General features: G+C 44.7%; 1 protein-coding gene across 7 annotated transcripts in view; it reads left to right on the forward strand.

Annotated features, from left to right (window-relative positions):
• The first annotated feature begins 397 nt into the window (after positions 1 to 397).
• LOC109911687 (plexin-A4-like) overlaps positions 398 to 20977 on the forward strand; it is a 258283-nt gene continuing 237703 nt past the window's right edge. For 2 of the 7 annotated variants that reach the window (XM_048610372.1, XM_048610378.1), the window contains exons 1-2: positions 709 to 892; positions 11089 to 12382. In XM_048610372.1, the coding sequence (XP_048466329.1) occupies positions 11219 to 12382 (1164 nt within the window). In that variant the 5' untranslated portion in view covers positions 709 to 892; positions 11089 to 11218. Of the gene's footprint in view, positions 522 to 708; positions 893 to 5928; positions 6002 to 7914; positions 7943 to 8407; positions 8553 to 11088; positions 12383 to 20977 lie in introns of those variants that run through there. The other 5 variants (XM_048610374.1, XM_048610376.1, XM_048610377.1 and 2 more) reach the window with 5 other exon arrangements.

Here is a 20977-nt window from a genome sequence, read left to right on the forward strand (position 1 = left end):
AGTAGGTAAACACTTTACTTCCTCACTGCGCCCTTGGCAGTGGCTAAATGCAAATAGGCTCCACACTTGTACACTGGGCTTTTACATATTCTACACAAAGTTGGTGTCTGCAATTGATTCCCCCGCCCCCCCATCTTCGGTGCATGAGTCTGAGCCAGAAACGCCAGTCCAAAGACGGTCCGCTCTCTATGTTACACTGGCGCTGATGTTGCTGCCGCTGTTCCAGCTACTGGAAGGCAGGGAGAGCAGGCAGAAGGAGCAGTGGGTGCGGGAGGGGGGCGGGGTGGGGGTGGTTTGAAGGGCGAAACCGCTACCTGGCCAGAGACCCTGGGGGAAGCCTCGATTACACTCTCTCCTCTCCCCCGCCCCCATCTCTTCCAAAATGCACTGAAGTGTTCAAGTGTTAGAATGGTACTGCCGAGTGGATCACTGAGAGAGCTACAAGAGAGCTGATGACACTCTGCCTTCGCTTCCTGCCTTCATTCGGACCCGCTTTAAGTCGACGAAGATCAAAAAAAAAGGTTTCTCTCTATGTTTATTTTATGGGGGTGTGGGGGAAGCGGAATATTTCTGAAGTGTTGCCCTGCATTCAGTAGCGATGTCTCAGTGGCTTGGCAGAATATGTGTGTGTGTGTCACTGCGGCGGTCTGCGAAAGCAAACCAGGCAGCCAGCGCAGTGACTGAACCATTTCAGCCCTGTAATAGGAAGTTTGGCTTCGCCAATAGTGTCGGCTTCAAGCTCATTTGCAACTAATGGAATAATAATATTAAACAACCCACACCCCCAGTTCTGAAACAAAAAACACACACACAGCACCGAAAATGTAACGCTGTCGAATTCACCGAGACGTGAGCAATGCAGACGGTAGTCTCCTGGTATCCTGGGCACCTGGTAAGGTATATTTGGTTCCACCTCCCCGCCCCCTGAAAAAAAAGAAACAATCTTGCTGTTACAGAGGTATTTGTTGTGAGGTATGAGGTATTTGTGTGGTGTCAGCCGTTTGTTGCGAGTACCTTTCTGCAGGTGGCAATGTGGATTCAGTGTGCTTTCTCTCTCTCTCTCTCTCTGCCATCTACAAACACACTCTCAGCTTCCCACTCCAGGGGACTGGTTACTGACTGTCACTACTTCCCCCAATATTTAAGAGCCGCGACGTATGTGTGTGTCTGTGCACGGGGGCTACAGCAGGGTTCCTGAATCGACAGTATCCTGGCTGCAGATACCTGAACTCCATGCCTCCGTCTATCTCCTGGATGACTGTTTTATCTCACTCTGTCTAAGATGTGGGATTTCCCCGGGTTAGTTACAGGTACAAACCTCAGACCGCCCCTCGTGCCGCATCAGAGAGACCCTGGAGGCGGCTCAGATCAATCTTGGGGGAAGCATATTTGAGGAGGAAGGGGGGTAAAATGCGGAATGGAAGCTTTCTAACCAACACACCACCCCACCCCCCCGTATCCTCCTCCCAATAAAACTAAAAAATCGCGGTGTGCAAGAACACGGACCCTATGCGGAAAAGGATTGTAGCTATTCACGTTCCCTTTCACCTGCTCAATGTGTTTACAGCGTGTACTCACACACCCAGTGAAAGGAGGTGGAGGTTTTTTGTTGGTGGGGAGGGGGAGTGTTCTCCTACTCGCGGACTTGTATGTTCACCCCAGGGGCTTGCACGCTGTCTGGAGCGAGCGGCACTGTGTTATCGGTTGGTTATTGATGTCCCTGTTCAGTTAGTGAATGCTGATGGTACAGCCCCCGCTAAGTCCCTTCCCAGACACGTTTCTGCTCACTTCAGTGGGCTCCCGTTCACCGAACAGTTCGACTGTGGACGCCGTTACCCGGTCATCGAGCACTTCCCACTTCACGTTTGTTGGAGTATCGTGATTGTAACCAAGGTGGGTGATACGGGGCGAAAAGGGATTGCGGGAATAAGGCAGGTGAGTGTTGTTCAATTGGACCAGTGTTGTGCTGTTAAATGGGAAAAAGGAAAACCGGGAAGAGCCTGTGAAAGTGTTAATCACTGCAGAGGGAACCGTTTGCCAAGAATACGGTGAAGAATACATGGATTTATTGAAGAATGAAGCAGCGTTAGCCAAGCATTTGTGCAATATGTCCGTCAGTATGTTTGATGTAGGGATGGTCATTGAGATTGTATGTGTGTGTGAGAGAGAGATGATCAGATCGATTTGTGAATTCCCTTCTTCCCCTCCCAGTCTGACCATTACCTGAACTCCTTCATGAGGATTGGGCATTTTCCGGACACTCCTCGCTCCACGTTAAAGCCAGTCCGGTATTCATCCGAGTTTAGCAATGATTTTCTTTTCCTTTCTCGCGTGCTGAAGGTTAGAGCTGTATCGCGCCTCTCAGAAACCTGTAACAGCTTTCCATCCAGTGGAAGGAAGTGCAGTGGCTGTCACACATGTACCAGAACTCAGGCTCGGTTTCTGGGAGAAGACAGTGTGAGCAGTTCTCTACAAAACTGCCTTCATCACGATGGCCGTAAAGTAAACTCGATTCTTTGCTAGATTACAAGCTGCGGAGGGTGAGGACAAATATCTGCTGTTAAACCTGTCCTATTACCGAGATGAAAGGGCAATTTTCCACGTTGAGGTAATTAGGACGATTAATGGTAATGGGAGTATCATATACTCCAAATCCTACCTTATTTTAATACATCGCTAACTTTGCATCTTAAAACTGACTTTCAGTGAACTTTTGTTTTGATAATGAGGGCAGATTTCCCTTTGATAACGCTCAGGTGAACTGTTGTGTGGTTCCCTCCTGAGGAACCAGATTCCCCCCTCGTCCATAAACTAACACTTGGCTGGGTGGTCATCGCACTGGATGTACGGTCGGTATGGATAGAAACTTTGTTTAAATTTCCCTTTATTTTTAAACAATGGTGTATTTACCGTGCTCCTCTGAACTAAAAGGGGATAATTTTGTTCAATTGTAACTGATGACACCAGTATAACTCAGTGTGTCCTTTGCTGTAGGGAGATAGCCTGGACCCAAAGCGACTGTTAGTGGGTGTGTTCGGATCGGTATGGACGGCGCTCTGTTTTCCCGTTGTGTGTGAGATTGGGGAAGGAGCGGGTACACGGCCTGTGTGAAAAGAGGGGTTTCCCACCCCCCCATCCCTGAAGCTTTTGGAGGGATGCGGGTAATGCCAACAGTTGACTGGGAGTGTGAGGAAGTGGCATCGAGCTTTCTGTACTGATCCTGGCTGCTATCCCGAACTGACTGGAGAGGACAGCCTGCCCTTGACTTCAAATTTAGCTTTCTGCAAAGTCAGAAGTGGTTGGGAGTTTGAGAGAGCCTTACAACGATGGCCAGTGCAAGGACAAATGGTTTCTATTGTTTATAATCAGTGAATTCCAAAGAGTGTTGCCTATGAGAATAATCGGATTTTACTGTAATGTTTACGTAAAAAGAGCCGCGTGAAACTGTTGCCAGATTTTTTTTTGAAAAACATGCTAAACAATTGGCATCAATGACGTACTCGACGGCACTAGGACCCAAAAGCTCCTCTGCTCGCCCTGCTCCAGTTTCTTCCTTCTCTGTGAAGAATGAACCTGTTACACAGAAGGTAGTAGTGAGGACGCTCCGGTCAGGGAGATGGGTAATAGTCTCCAGCTCTCCCACTCGCCAGCGGTAGTCCAGTGTGAGCATTGGCCGGCTCGCTTCAACCAGCTCCCAGCTCCCTACACCCACCGTCTCCCTCAGCCTGTCTTCCGCCGAGTCCTAGCGCCCCGGGTTGGAAAAGGCAGTGGATAGAATTTTTGTTTTGGCCATTCAATGCACGGCGGCGAAATTTAAAACGCACCCGTTCCTGAGGAGTTAAATTGACCAAAATGCCAGCTTTCCCCCTTCCCCTGCTAATCCACATCACGTTAACATTGGCAGAATAAATAAACCAATGTCCAGAATAGTTCAAGATTTATTTGTGAGGATTTAGTTAAAAACGTTATTGGTTAGGGACACTTTGCTGAATAATTAGCAATAAGTAAAGGGATAGATTGCTGCATGCTGTAACTACAGTGAGAGCTGAGGACTGGATTCATGAGCCAGGTCCTTTTTGAAGGATGCTCATTCCCAGGCTTGGTTGCGTAGGGATAGGGTAGCTTTTTCAATACTTTATGTACACTCTTGTTAGAAAATTCTCAACAATTGTTTAGCCGACACAAGATTCACCGCACGGAGAGTAACATTGTGTCCTGACAGATGGGAATCCCTTCTGTAACCTTATTTCCCTCATAATTCCTCCTTCAGCAACCCTTTAGTCATCTCTCTCTCCTATCTTGTCTTGGAGCTATTCTCTTTGACAACCTGTTCATAGGTGTTATTGTGCACTTCTGGATCAGGTGGGACTTGAACCTGGGTCCCCTGGATCAGATGTAGGGACGCTTCTTGACCAAATGCCTTTTATTTGCGATGGGCGGGTGGGGGCGTCGGGAATAGGAGCCAAACGAAGGCAAATGGGACTAGTTCGGTTTAGGAAATCTAGTCGAGTTGGAGACTATTTCAGTGCTGTACGATTCTATAAGTCGCAAATATGTAAATAAGTTGTTGACCCATTTTAAAATGAATGTCTTTAGTCGAACTCACAACGAGGATAATTCCATTGTAATCCTCGTTAGACAATTTTGGCATTTAAAAGAATTCGGTCCAAATTGCGCGCCATTGTTAAAGATGTAGTCAATTTCACCGAATAGGTTACGGGATGAATTTGCTCAGTTTAAGGATTCTCTTCCCCTCCCCTCATTCCTGAAGATCCTCGCGTTTACGGCAAGCAAGGTGTAAAATCATTGCTCTTTCGCGCAATGCCCCGAATAATCCGACTTGTTAAAGGAGTGGCTTTAGTCTCTAGAATGCAGCAAAATCTTTCATGAACAGGACATAGACAAGTGTAGTGTAACCACAGACTAGAGAACGCATGGCTTCTTAAATCGTCCTTGAATATGTGATTTTTCAAATCATGTTCTTGTTTATAATGAACCGTAGCGAACTTCTCTCACAGTACTTAGCTCAGATTTAGAAACGGAGATCGCTGCCGATCCCTGATTCCTGTAGAATTGAATTGATTGACTCATATAGAGAGAGAGAGAGAGAGAAAGTACTTGGATTGATTTAGAGTGGGAGGATGGATCAACAAACACCCAATTTGTTTAATTACCTAATAGGCAATTACAGTACCTCCAACTCAATTAGATGAAATTCCAATTATAAGCATGTGTTTCCTCGTGAGATCCATATAACGAGATCAGTACTAGCAATAAAGAGCCAGTAAATCGCCCCAAAAGCAGGAAATTGGGAAAGTTCAATATTTAGTTTCATTTTATTTTAAGTAAAATGAACATGCGTCCTTAGAATAGAGTTTCATAGAATCCCTACACCGTGGAAGCAGGCCATTCGAACCCACACCGATTCTTGGAAGTACATCCTATTCCCTCCCCTACGCTTAGTATTTCACTCTAGACACGATGGACAATTTAGCATAACCAACCCGCCTAACCTGCACATCGTTAGACTGTGGGAGGAAAACCCGCACAGACACGGGGAAAATGTGCAAGCTGCACACAAACATTTAACACGAAGGTGGGATCGAACCCACGTCCCTACCTATGTGAGATAGCAGTGTTAACCACCCGAGCCACCACGTCACCCCTATTCTTGTGGTTTGATCGACATGATTCAGTGACAGTGATAGGCTACAGATAAATACATACAACCCTTCCCATCTGTATACTTTGGGCATCACGACTGTCAATACCATGACTTAGTGAAGGGGTTTGAGGAAGATTAGGTACTGGGTGTAGGTAGGAGGAGGTCACAGATATGTAGCACACCCAGAGGCTGGATTGATAGTGAGTGAGTACTGCACACTGAAAATAAAAAATGCTGGAGTGCACAGCGGATCAGGCACCATCCGTGGAGGGAGTGCGAACTACCATTTCGAGTCTAGATGATTCTTCACTGCTCGTTATTACCACACTTCACTGGGTGAGGAGAACTTTGCACGGAAGATAATCAACGGGCGAGAAATTTTCGCTTCTCCCGGTGACTTATCCCACAATATTGGTTCTTAAAATTTAATCTTTAAGAGTCACCATTAGCTTAACAAGGACAGGAGCCATACTGGGAATTAAGTTGATAAGTGATCGAGAGCTGGTTTATAAAAAGGTGTAGAGCTGGATGAACACAGCAGGCCAAGCAGCATCAGAAAGGCTGACGTTTCGGGCCTCGATCCTTCTTTTTCTGAAGAAGGGTCTAGGCCCGAAACGTCAGCCTTCCTGCTCCTGGGCCTGCTGTGTTCATCCAGCTCGACACCTTGTTGTCTCAGATTCTCCAGCATCTGCAGTTCCTACTATCTCTGAGAGCTGGTTTATAATCGGAGCAGGAGTAAGTGATAGACATTCCAACTTCTTATTCAGTTGAAGATTTGTTTGTGGCTTAATATCCTAGCCATCACCTTTTCAATGATACGGAACAGCCTTAATATTAATAAGGAGTGTACATTGAAGATCCCTGTCTCTTCCCCCTCCAGACTATGTGCTGTCAGTCAGTCAAAGAGGTGTGAAAGATCATTGGAAGTCGTTCTGTGAGCTGTTGTTCACATTGAGAGACGGAGTTTAAAACTCCAGAAGTTTCAAATAATTAAACATCCGAACATTATTCAAGTAAAACATTCAGTTTAAAAAGTCAAGTTCCAGTGTGACATTAGGCCGCATCTCATGGAATCTATAACTTTCCCCGATCTGCTCCTTAAGGGCAGAGGGAGAGATAATATTATTTGATAAAGATCTGTACTGGCTCCCAGACATACAGGGAGAATGAGATGAAGAGAAACAGATGGAGATACTCGGAAGGTCAGGCATCCGCTGTGAATCAAGTGGTGCTCCTCGTTGCTGGATTTATTTCCAGCGTTTCCCGTTCACATTTCGGAATTCAAGAAAGGACAGGGTTTTTATTGCAAAGGGTGGGAGTAAGTGCAAAAGAACGCATTGGTTTCTGACCACGTGCTCAGGAAGATGCGCCTCGTCCATGTTTGTGAAGGGGTAGCGCTAGCACAGTCAATGGTACGTGGACGAATTTTTAAGGATTCGTGGTTTCAGGTTTTCCTTCAGAGTAGGGGGTGGTGAGGAAGAGTTGATCTGAGAATATTTCCCCACTTGGTGTTTGTCTTGGATTTCAGATGAAGGGACGAATACAGAGATAAGGAATTTCTTCTGTCGTTAGTGAATCCATGGAATTCCACTTCAGAGGGCTGTAGATGTGGGTCGTAAGAATATTCAAGTCCCGGGCTGGCAGGCAGGTTTTTAAATTAATAAGAGGATTCAGTTATGGGGAGAAGGCAGGGAAATGGAGTTGAAGATTCTCATGTCAGCTGTGATCTCACTGAACGGCGCAGGAGACTCGATGGGCCGAATGGCCTACTTCTGCACCTAACTGTTAAAGGAGGCAGGAGTTGAGTCTGTCTGACTGCTCACCCTGCGGCCAGACCCCACAGTGAAAATGTCGGTTCTTCTTTCTCTAGAATCCTAACATCTCAGTGTGAAATAGCAAATCAAAGTGACCCTCAGAAGTTCCAATTTCTCGGTAAAATACAGAAATTGGGAGGAGAAGAAGGGTCTAGGCCCGAAACATCAGCTTTCCTGCCCCTCTGATGCTGCTTGGCCTGCTGTGTTCATCCAGCTCTACACCTTGTTATCTCAGATTCTCCAGCATCTGCAGTTCCTACTGTCTCAGAAATTGGGAGATGCTTGGATGCCTACAACATAGTTCTGCTTTCTAATTTTGATGTGGGCGTCAGAGGCAAGGCCAGGATTTGTTGCCCATCCATAATTACCCTTGAACTGAGTGACTTGCTAGGCCAGTTCAGGGGCCAGTTAATAGTCAACTATATTGCTTTGAGAGTCTGGAGTCACATGTAGGCCAGACCCGGTAAGGATGGCAAATTTCCTTCCCTGAAGGACGATTTAGCTTTTAATTATGTACCCGATTAAAATGCAGTCTGTATATCAAATGAAATCACTTTACAATTCAGGTCAGGCATTGCTGAGATTTTCATGAATATATAATTAATGCTAATATAAGTCTTAAATAAAATGCGGCGTTACTTTGAGAATTAATGGGTTTAAATCGTTCCTAAGATCTGGAGTTTTGAGAGACGTGGTGGAAGATGCTCTGCCCTTCCATTTCAGGGATATCAATTGGTCACCCTGATCGCCTTTTGGAGAGGAGGGCGAGGGGACAGCTCTCTCCTTTTCGGGTTTCCTTTAAGGAGCAGGTCTTGTCTCGGTTCTTGCTGGCTATTGGCTTGACTTCAGTGCCCCGTTCTCTGGGGCGGACCCCGGGAATGAGCCCATGGAGAGCTTGGGAAGTCTGTACTGTCCCGTGAGCCAGTTATTCCCCACCCCAGCCCACCCCACCCCATCGACAGCACACGTTACTTCCGGGAACTTTCTGGGCCTGAGGGAGAGAAAGGTGGAATTTTTGTTCGGCCCTGTGAGGGGAGGTGGGTGAAGATGAAGGAAGGGATTTGGAAGGAGAGGTGCATTTGTGGGGAGCGGGAGAGGGTTGGAGGTTGGTGGGTGGAGGGAGGGGTGGAATTGGGGATGGGGATTGGGATTGCTTCATGGAGAACGGGGGTCGTAGTCAGCACTCTGAGAGAGTGGCGCCTTTACAATAGCAGCACACCTCATTGCTCTCTGCCCCCTCCCCCCATTACTATCATTGTATTGATTTAATTCCAGATTCTATTTGCAATGTTTCCTTTTTTTCCTCTCTAGAAAACCCTTTGGATGTAAATTGTTCTTCCATGTAACTTTTTTTTGGTTTATTTAAGTCCTGATTATTGAAATATTTATCTTGATTTACACATTACTTAATCAGCTGGCTCTTCTGGGCGTGACGAATTGTTTGATTAATGAAACCCAAGCTCGTTGAGAAGCCAAACGGGCTGCTTGCTCGTTTGGAAAAAAACCCAGAGGTGCTTTCGGGAGGCGGGGGAAATTCTGATCGGGAGACCATTAACAGATTCCCAACCCTCATGACAAAGGGAAGGGGGCTGAAGGGACCAGAGCCTAAGATTAGAACTTTTAAAGCGGACCCCACAGATTTGTTTGGACTAGTTATGCTTACTTAATCTGTTCAGAGGTTATTACACACCTCTGGCGCTAGTGGGGCTTGAACCCAGGCCTCCAGGCTCAGAGGTAGGGCACTACCACTGTACCCCTTTATATACACAAACTTCACCATTCTGCATGTTATTCTTGCGCAAGGCCCATTCTAATCTCCTCCGTATTGTTCCGATCCATGGGGCGGGGAATTTGTCAGTGACAGTTGTTATACAGAGACACAATGACCTCCTCCTCCCGGCACTGATCACGGCCGATCCCAGTTTTCAGGAGGATTTTATTTTTAAGAAAAATCGGATGGTTTAAAATGCAAATGAGCACTAAGTTCTTAATGTAACCAGTGTTTAGTAACTGTACAGATAACTCAGACTTGAGTGATTATTGTTTAAATTGTCCCTCCAGGAGATTTCATTTCATGTAACGAGCGTCATAAAACGAATTGTTAAAGTTTTTATTCTTCTGTCGCCTTTGGGGTTGAACTGACGATTCCTGCTTCTTGGACAGCTGCTATTGGATGTGAAGCTGTCAGCTTTCTCACGTGTTCGGCAGAAAATAAATACACCCAACAATAGCAGCTAGAACCAGTCAGAGTCATACAGCATGGAAATAGACCCTTCTGTCCAACCAGTCCACTCCGACCATGTTCCCAAACTAAACTAGTCGCCCCTGCCTGCGTTTGGCCCATATCACTCCAAACCTCTCCTATTCATGTACTTATCCAAATGTCTTTTAAATGTTCTATCTGTATTTGCATCCACCCCTTTGACACTTCATTCCACACAGGAACGACTCCGTGGGTGTAAAAAAAAGTTACCACTCATGTCCTTTATTTGTAAGAATCTTCCTCCTCTCACCTTAAAAATATGCCCCCTAATTTTGAACCCCTCTGAGCTACGGGTAACACCCTCGCTATTCAACTTATCTATGTCCCCGCTGATTTTATAAACCTTCATAAGATCAATCCTCAACCTCCTGTACTCCAGTGAAAGATGTCCCAGCTTATTTTTGAAACTCAAACACTCCATTCCCAGCCACATCCTGGTAAATCTCTTCTGAACCCTCTCCAGTTTTAATAATATCATTCCTATCTCCAGAATGACCAGAACTGTACACAGTACTCCAGAAGAGGCCTCTGCAATGTCCTGTACAGCCTTAACACGACGTCCCAACTCCCTGACTCAAGTGACCTAAATTTCAAAGAATTATGAACCCGAACCCCTAGGTCTGTCTGTTCTACAACACTACCCAGGCCCTACCATTAATCGTATAAGTCCTGCCTTGTTTGTTTTACCAAAACGCAATACTGCACATTTATCTAAACTAAATTCATCTGCCACTCCTCAGACCATTGACCCAATTGATCAAAGATAACAAGAACTGCCGATGCTGGAGTCAGAGACAACACATTGTGGAGCTGGAGGAACACAGCAGGTCAGGCAGCATCACAGGAGCAGGAAAGTCAACGTTTCGGGTCGGGACTCTCCTTCAGAAAAACCCAATTGATCAAGATCTCTTTGTAATCTGAGATTACCTTCTCCACTGTCCACTAGAACTGGAGCTGAAAGGGGCAAGCCATCTCGCAATGCCCTACCAAAACATTGAGCTGCTCTCTCAAGAGAAAAAACTGGTGGTGGTTAAACCATGCCTCAGGGAAGGGGGATCCTTCATGGTAACCTCGCCCAGTAGGGGGAATTAAACCCACACCCCATCACATATTGTGCAAACCAACCATCCAGCTAAGTGAGCGAATCTAGCCCCTAGCTCAAGTGCTAATGTGTGAATGAAAGAAGGTGGGGACAAAAGGGAGAAAGAGAAGCAACAGGAGTGAATTGATGGGAGAGAGGAACAGCTTAGTGTTCCAGAGACAGAAAGAGAACCCCTCTCCTCTGGGCAATCTGTGAGGGATTCTGTGACCCAGCCGCTTTGTGACTTTTATCTCTTCTCTTTCAGACTTACGATGCTAAGGATCGGACGTGGGTAGATTTGTAGCCGAATATCTTTCTTCAGTTGGGATTTAAAAATTAAAACAAGAGGAGCCGGACCATAAACAACATCGACCTTCCCCTTCTCCCCCAGAAAAATGGCGGTGGGGAGATACTGCCTCTTCTTTCATCTGCTCCTCAGCCTCGCCTCTTGCTGCTGTGGGGGGTCAGTGGTTAACCAGGAGTACCGGACTTTTAAAACGGACAACCCAGACTGGGTGTTCAATCACCTGGTAGTGGACCAAAGGACCGGCAGTGTGTACCTGGGAGCGGTCAATAGGATCTACAAACTGTCGAGTGACTTGCAGCCCCTGATCACCCACCAGACAGGGCCGGATGAGGACAATCCAAACTGTTACCCTCCCCGCATCGTGCAGCCGTGTAACGAGCCGCTGCGGCTCACCGACAACGTCAACAAGATGCTGCTGATCGACCAGGGGGAGCGGCGCCTGATTGCGTGCGGAAGCCTGTACCAGGGCATCTGCAAGCTGCTGCGGCTGGAGGATCTCTTCAAACTGGGGGAGCCTTTCCACAAGAAGGAGCACTACCTGTCTGGGGTCAACGACAGTGGCTCCGTCTTCGGGGTCATCGTCTCAGACCAGGGCTCGGACGCTAAACTCTTCGTGGCCACGGCGGTAGATGGTAAACCGGAATATTTCCCCACCATCTCAAGCCGCCTGCTCGCCAGCAACGCCGAGGCGGATGAGATGTTCTCTTTCGTCTTCCACGACGAGTTTGTGGCTTCCCTCATCAAGATCCCATCCGACACCTTCACGGTGATCCCTGACTTTGATATTTACTACATCTACGGGTTCAGCAGCGGCGCCTTTGTCTATTTCCTGACCCTACAGCCCGAGCTGATCAACACAGGGCCAGGCTCCAGCCGCCAGCAGGTCTACACTTCCAAGCTGGTACGCCTCTGCCAGGCCGACACCACCTTCAACTCCTATGTGGAGATGCCCATCGGCTGTGTCCGGGATGGTGTGGAATACCGGTTGCTGCAAGCCGCTCACCTGACCAAGGCTGGCCCCGTTCTGGCCAGGTCCCTGGGCATTCAGGCCGATCAGGACGACGTGCTGTTCGCTGTCTTCTCCAAGGGCCAGAAGAGGCGCAGTAAAGCCCCCGATGAATCCGTCCTCTGCATGTTTGTGCTGAGCTCCATCAACGAGCGCATCAAGGACCGCCTGCAGTCCTGCTACAGAGGGGAGGGCTTCCTAGATCTGGCCTGGCTCAAAGTGAAGGACATCCCATGTGTGCCCGCGGTAAGGCTGGCTCTGTGTGTGTGCTTGTGGAGCTCGGGGCCGGTGGTGGGGTGGGTGTGTAGTTCTGCTGGAAATCAGAAACAAAAACAGAAATTGCCCAGAAAACTCAGGTCTGGCAGCGTCTGAAAGAGAGAAAACAGGTAACATTTCGGGCCCGGTGACCCTCCTTCAGAACTGATTGTAGGGAAAAGGTTGGGATATATACTGAAGATCGGAGGGAGCCCAGTGTTCACAGAACTTGTTCCAGCTTAACCTGACAGGCTCGTTCACATTAACGTATTCTTAGGGAAATGTAGCCTGTGTTAAGTATGTACTATTTTGAAAACCAATAACCCAGTAAATCAATCAATTATTTTGGCAGTTCCTCAAAGGGGTGTTGTAACTGAAATCAAATCCTTAAGAGAAACTTGGCAAATGGAAATCTCAATTTTGGAGTATACAATACACTCCAATCCCTGCAATGCTGCCCAATGATACAATGAAGGCACCATAATCCTCCTGGAACACAGGGCTGCTGCCTTAATACAGAAAGAGATGGTGCTTTAACCTGAGGGTCATCATGCCTCAGGTGAGGTTGAGAAAGAGGGTCCTTCATGGTAACCTCAGCCCCCACAAGGATTTAACCTATGTTCTCGGCATCATAAACCAACCGTCCAGCCAACTGAGCTAACCAGAATGCTTAACGCATACCTGTGGGAAATCAGATGCTCCTTCTCTGGGACTAGCGTGGTCATAATCAAAGAAGAGGCAGGCAATTGAATTCATTAGCCTTCTCCACAACCAGTCTTGTAATGGGCAAGCCCACGAGGAGGTCCTCTGATCTGCCTACATTCTCCACCCTCACAGTGGCCAGAGTGTGGTATGTATATGGAGCCATTGAATGGAGTGTGTCATTATTGAAAGAGGTGTATTGTGCAGATCCTGAGAATATGCCAGTAGTTTTTAATCTTTGAAGCACCTTAGATTATTCTTCCTAAAGCTCTCCATTTGTCACAACATATATTCCAGTTTTAGGGTGCTCCTTAAGCCACATCAAAAACAAAAACAAAGTTGCTGGAAAAGCTCAGCAGGCCTGGTAGCATTTGTGAAGGAAAAAAACAGTTAATGTTTCGGGGGAAGGGTCATCGGACCTGAAACATTAACTCTGGTTTTTCCTTCACAGATGCTGCCAGACCTACTGAGCTTTTCCAGCAACTTTGTTTTTGTTCCTGATTTATAGCATCCTCAGTTCTTTTGGTTTTTATTTAGCCTTAAACCATATCCCTCTGTTCAAGCTTTTAATCACCTAACCTAATTCCTTCTTATGTGGCTTGGTGTTGTAAGTTTCTATTTGCTCCTGTCAAACACTTTAGGATGTTCTAAGAATGTTAGATTAGTGTAATTCTTTGTAACAGTGTAAAGGTGCTGAAATAACTCAAGTACCGCATTCAAATGTTCTGTCGGAAGAGGATGAAATGTAAAGCCATTAAAAAAACCTCTGGGACTCATTCTGGCCTGTTTGGCCACTCTATCATTTAGAGTTTGGCCACTTGGATCTTTTCAGCCTGATTTGCTGCTTCTGATCTCCATGCAATGAGCCCCAGTTGAAACTGTTCATGAGTCTCTGAGAACAGGCTCAGATGATTGCAGAGCTAAATAGCCTGCCACCATTTGTTTTTGAAGAACATGTATTTTCTATTCACTTGTGGGATGTGAGTATTTCTGGCTGGCCAGCATTTAATGCCTGTCCCTAGTTGCCCTTGAGAAGATGTTTGTCTTCTTGAACTGCTGCAGTCTAAGTGCTGTGAGTAGATCCACAATACCATTAGGGAGGGAGTTTCAGGATTTTGACCCAATGACAGTGAAGGAACAGCAATGTATTTCCAAGACAGGATGGTGATTTGATTGGAAAGGGACATGTAGGTGATGGTGTTCCCATGTATTTGTTGCCCTTGTCCTTCCAACGGTCGTGGGTTTGGAAAGTGCTGTCTCAGGGTTGTGAATGATTATCTTTAGTGCATCTTGTAGATAGTACATGCGACTGCTATTGAGCATAGGTGGTGAACAGAGTAGATGCTTGTGGGTGTAGTGCCAATCAAGCGGGCTGCTTCGTCTTGGGTAGTATCAAACTTTGTGTTGTTGGAACTGCACCCATCCAGGCAAGTGGGGAGTAAGTTTTCACACCCCTGACTTGTGCCTTCTCGATGGTGGACAGGCTTTGAGGAGGCAGGAGGTGAGTTACTGACTGCAGTATTCATAGCTCTGACCTGCTCTTGTAGCTATTGTATTTACATGGCAAGTCCAGTTGAGTTTCTGGTCAATGGTAACCCCAAAGATGTTGATAGCAGGGAGATTCAGTGATGGTGATAGATTCATTATTGAAAGTCAACCGGCAGTGATTAGATTGTCTCTTATTGGACATGATTTTTGCTTGGCATTTGTGTGGCATTCATGCTACTTGCCACTTGTCAGCCCAAGCCTGGATATTGTTGCATTTGAACATGGACTGCTTCAGTACCTGAGGAGTTGTGAATGGTGCTGAAATTTGTGCAATCATCGGCAAACCTCACTACTTCTGACTTTATGATGGAGAGCAGGTCATTGAAGCAGCTGAAGATGGTTGGGCTTAGGACACTACCCCAAGGAGATGTAGGACCTGAGATGACTGATCTCTAACAATCACGACCATCTTCCTATGTGTCAGGTATGACTCCAATCAGTATGAAGAGCTCTCTCTTGGATGAAGCATTGGATCATTTTGTAATGACCCCTGCACTGATTCTTGGAGAGAGATTGAAAGCTTTTAAAACAAACAATAGAACTAGGAGCAGGAGTTGACAATTCAGCCCATTGAGTCTGCTCTGCCATTTAATATGGTCATGGCTGGTTACATCTTGGTCTCAACTCCACTTTCCTGCCTGCTCTCTAACTCTTCAACCCGTTACTAATTAAAAACTTATGTTCTCCCTAAATTTACTCAAAGCCCCAGCATCTACCACACTCTGGGATAGTGAATTCCACAGATTCACAACTTTTTGAGAGAAGTGACTTCACCTCATCTCAGTTTTAGCCTAAGAGATACAATTTAAAACAATGACCTCACATTCTAGATTGCCCCACATGGGGAAAATCCTTTCCATGTCTCTTTTGTCAATTCCCTTTAGCATCTTGTATACCTCAAACTGATAACCTCACATTCTTCTAAACTCCAAAAAGTATGTGCCTAAACTGCTCAATCTCTCAATAAGACAAACCCCTCATTTCTGCAGTCAATCCAGTGAACTTATTCTGAACTGCTTCCAGTACAATTCCATCCCTTTTCTATTAAGGGGACCAAAAACTGTACACAGTGTTCCATGTGTGATCTCACTAATGTATTGCACATGTCATGACTGACTGAGAAAACTGTCCATTGAAGTAGCATACATACTCTGGACACCCTCTTGTAGAATGATTAATTTATTTTTGAATCATACTTTTTGCAGTTTCATTCAATTCCAACACTGGCTGAGGTCATTGTGAAGGTCTCACCTTCTCAACCTTGTCCGTTCCCTGAGGTGTTGTGACCCTCAGGTTAAACTCCCCACAGGTTGTCTCTAACAAGAAAGCAGCCCTGTGGCAACTTAACTAATAAAAGATTTTTTAAAAAAACAAGAATTTCTCTTTCTTGCCACAAGACCCAACATCAAGAATGACCAAGTAGTCTATATTTGATGTTAGCTGGCAGGATCGTTGGGTCAAAATCCTGGAATTCTCTTCCTAATGGCATTATGTATCTACCTATAGCAAATGGACTGCAGCAGCTCAAGAAGGCAGCTCACCACCTTCTCAAGGGCGACCAGGGACAGGCAATAGATGCAAACCTAGCCAACAAAACCATTGTCCAATGACTGAATTTAAAAAAAAAAAGGAAAATCTGCTCAAAATACTTCCTGCGGTCCTTCGAATAGTCCTTTTCAACAAGCATTTGAGTCTAATGATTTAATACTTAATTCAAAAGTAAGCACTTCCAGTTTTTTTTTAATGAATGATTATGAATTATAGTAGGTAATTCTACCTACTGGTCTGTGCCAATGTTTATAATTTAAAGCATTCACTCACCGTACTTTCTCTCATTATATCAACATATTCTTCCAGTGCTTTTTGTTCCCACGTTATCATCATTTTTCCCCCCATTTTTAAATAATGGAATCGTAAATTAGTTAGTTGACCGCTATGGAGACCTAGGTTAAATACTCAAGTCCTCAATGGTGTTTGAACCCATGGCCTTCTGATTCTGGAGTCAGCTGGTTGTGAAGTGTGCACAGCAAACTCTTCATATGATGGGTAGTGCTCATTTGGATTGATATGTGACCTCATTTGTACAGCAATAAAATAGTACAGTTATCTTTTAATAGCCACTTGGCATTTTACTGATTCATTTTTCTCATTTGTGAAGAAATCAGAAACCTTATTAATTTTATCATATTTGAAACTTGAAAGAGATAAATTGAAAGCCTGTGAATTTTTTTTTTATAAAGCTCTACTTGTGTGGTGGATGGTGACTCACTTGTGTCTTTAGGGCTTATGAATTATGCTTTTAGTATCAGGCATGGAAATTAAAATGGCATACTGGGTGTTCTGATGACTCAAGGGGGATAGATGAACCCAGTGGAGTAGAGTCAAGTTAATAGATCAGGATGAGAATGGTGACAAATCACTGTCTTGTACTAAGTTAACACACCTGTCTAATTTTATTTGATTACTTCCAATTAACCCCGCTCTGGTGTAGTTTTGCTGTTGTAACTACTATACTTCATTGTCATCACAAGATTGTTTAATGGTTGGCACAGTAGGCCTGAGCACCTGTACCTTTCTCTTTGCCAGACTTATTTAACTTGCCTGCACCCACTCAGACCACCCACTTTACCCTCTGCCATATTATGTGACATTACTCCAATTAACTTACATCCTGCCATCATCCTTTTGTATTCAGCTCATCTGGTCCAGCTAAAGGACAACTTCTGCTTTTGCACCAACTTGTGTGCTATTTCTCCCATTCGCTGGATCATGCTGTTAACTCTCTGATGCTGCTTTTGTACTCTTCTTCTGGCTCCCAGTCTACTCGCCAGTTACTTCCCACTTTTCATGTTCTTCCCTCTGTTGGATCCTGGATAGTCACCTAAACTCTCTGCTTTACCAAAGTTGCCTTTTCATGATTAAGCTGGATATTGTATAGTTGTTCTGGTTTGATTGGCAAGTTCAACCAGGGACGTGTTTTGCTACCTTTGACAATAGCTGCATCATCTGGAGTACAAATACAGTCCAAGGCTCCTCTTGGTCACTGCTAATTAATGACTCCATCTTTTTACTTTGCATCTTCATTTGAGTTTTTTTTAACATACAGGAAACCTGTGGGATCATTTGTTTTACAAATCAAGGTCATGAACTGCGATGCCTCTGCCCCCTTCAATCTCCTTGCTAAGTTTCCATCTCCACTCTTCAAAAACTTTATTTAAGCATGACCTTCCAGCCTCACTGCTGTCTGTTTCTAACACTCGTGCTGTTTTACTTCAATGGATTGACTTCAAGGCCTGTGTCCCGATTTCTAAGTCCTGAGCACTCTCCTTAGCCCTATTTGGATTATTGTTTTATGTTGCAATTTACTTCTGTATCCTACCTTATCCAGATCAATGAAAAATCTGTTTGTTTGTGCCTTTTGTTATTTTCTTTCCCGGTTGCAGACTTGTGACGTATTCAGACATTTTTTTGGCTAGGAATGTTATATAAATATTCTGGCTGATACAGTTGGTGTACTAAACTAGTAGGGTAATGAATTAGAAAGCAGTGTCCCGCTGATCGTAAACCAGTGGTGGGTGGATATCACATTAGAGCTGGTTTTGGGTCAGTTGTGATCTTTATGTGATGAAATAATTTGCCCAATACTCACTGACTTCTCAATACAGAGAAGGATGAAAGAGAGTTTCTGGTGGTTAAGAAACTACAACCACTCAAGGAACTTTAGGAGAAATGAGTGTAAACTTCCTTTGAGTGAAATGAAAATTTACAATGTACCAACAAACCTCTTGTTACAGCCAAGAACATTAGCTTGAAGCTTCCTTATTTCTGATTTAAAACAATGGTCACTGCTTAAAACTTCCACTCTACTAAAACTCCAATCTTACTCGAGCTGTTAAGGGAAATGCAAGTGTTTGCCCTTCTCTGCTGGCCTCAGTTGTCCAATGGCTTTCTTGTGCTGACAGTGAGGTTATGTTTACCTATGCTAGGAAACTTCCAGCCACAGTGAGTGAGAAGTTAACCTCCATCCCAGTTGGATTTAAACTTGGTTATCTGGCTGATCATTGTGTTAACATATGCTTTACCAAGCTGTACTGCCTCTAGTGAGACCTTTCATTGCTTCTGTCATTGATGTGAGTTATGGAAAGTCTAGTTTGTTGTTTTTCTGATTGAGCTTGCAGAGGAAATAAGACTTGGCAACCATCATTTGATTTTTTTTTTCCCCCTTTTTTATCTACTTTATTTTCTTGCTTTCCCAGGATGTTTCTGACATTCAATAAATGCAAGTTGTTTTGTTTCATAATTTGTAAGGGAAAACAATAGCGTCTACGAGCTACTAACCTTGTGGTGCCCTTCATTGCTATTAGTGCTGGCCCCTTGTGCATTCATCGCAGTCTAAATAAAGGCAGTGCAGACGTAAATGGAAGTGAAAAGTATCAATCACTATATGGTCAGCATGTGTTGGATAATTCTTTCAATTGGTCGATGAGCACATAGCAGTGCCCTGTCCTATTAATTGAACTAAGGTCTAGAATCAAACTGGTGTCCTTTTAGTTCTTTGGGAACAAAATAGTTTTTCATACAGTACTGTGAAAGGAATGCTGGCTTCGTTCCTGGCTTGATGTCCAGTACTTCTACACCAGGCATGGCTCACAATGCCTTCAGTTTGAACTGTTCCTTACTTCGCAGTTACCAAGTATTGCATCTTGAAAGGGAAATGTGACCATTTCCTAGCCCATGCCAATAGCAATAATATTTGTAATGGAAAGGCTTGAGACCCATTTTCTTTCTCCTTTGGGTAACTATCCATGAAAAACCAGTTGGCTCTGCAGTATCTATGATTTTTTTTTAGAAAAGAAAAGCTTGTATTTTTCACCTCCAGATGTCCCAAAGCATTTTACAGATAAAGAAATACTTTTTGAAGTGTAATCACTGTTGTGAAGAAAGGAATATGGCAGCATTTTTGCAAACTGCAAATTCACACTAACGGCAATGTGATAACGGTCAGATCATCTAATTGAGAGATAAGTGCAAACCTGTGCTCATAATGCCATACCAATTTCATGCCCATCTGAGAGGCTGTTTGGGACCTTTGTTTGTTCCACCTTCCATCATGCTACATCGTTCAGTTCTGCAGTGGACTGACGAGCGATTCTTTTTATCTGCTGTAATCCCGATGTACAAATTAATTCCACAAAATGGCCACAGTGAGAGGAAGGTTAGTCTCTGCAATGATTAAAGATACTTTGCCCACATAGTTAATTAACTGAATAGGATCTTTCTTTCAGAGAACGATTTGCCTTTTGCATGGTGGTAATATCACCCATCAAGCACACTGAAACTGATAAGCCTATTCAAATTATTGATTAATATTGTGAAGTAAAATTGAAGGCCATTTCCATAAGTACATATGGCCTCAAGTTGCACTTCAAGCTAATAATCTATTTATAGCTTCCAGTGGTTTAGTTTAGCAACCAATTCATGTTAGTCGCTCTTTGTTTTTAAAGAAAAAGTTTGGAGAGTTGACATTTCAGTTGAGTACTAAAGGTGTGCTGCACTGTCCGGTGCTGTTTTTTTAGATAAAACATTGAACTGATTCCTCATCTGCACATTTGTGAATGTAATGTGCCTGTGGAATTATTCTGAAGCCGAACCAGGGAAGTTGTTATTTCGAACAACCTGTAAGTTCTTACCCCACGTGGATGTGGGAATACTACCACTGTTACACAAGACCCTTGATCAGGAGAGGAGATATTTACTTTTTAATCACCTCGTCTAGACATGTTATTACACAACTCTGGAGATGGTGGGATTTGAGCCCAGGTCTCCTGGTCAGAGGTTGGGGCACTTCTGCCTTGATTTGCCTTTCCAAAATGCAGTACCACACATTTATCTAAATTAAACTCCATTTGTCCCTCCCCGGCCCATTGGTCCATCTGACCGAGATCCCATTGCACGCTGAGGTAACCTTCTTCTCTGTCCACTACACCTGCAATTTTGGTGTCATCTGCAAACTTACTAACCATACCTCCTATGTTCACCTCCAAATCATTTACATAAATGAAGAAAAGTGGACCCAGCACCGAACCATGTGGCATACCGCTAGTCACAAGCCTCCAGTCAGAAAAGCAACCCTCCACCACTACCTTCTGTCTTCCACCTTCGAGCCAGTTCTGTATCCAAATAACTAGTTCTAAGGAGCTTTGGTGAATTTCTGCAGTGCATTGTGTAGATGGTACACACTGCTGCTAATATGTCTCAGTAATGGAAGGAGTGCATGGTTGTGAGTCTGGTGCCAGTCAAGCAGGTTGCTTTATCCTGGATGAGTCAAGCTTCTTG

This window comes from Rhincodon typus, chromosome 22 (assembly GCF_021869965.1).
Source record: "Rhincodon typus isolate 14 chromosome 22, sRhiTyp1.1, whole genome shotgun sequence".
NCBI classification, from domain to species: Eukaryota; Metazoa; Chordata; class Chondrichthyes; order Orectolobiformes; family Rhincodontidae; genus Rhincodon; species Rhincodon typus.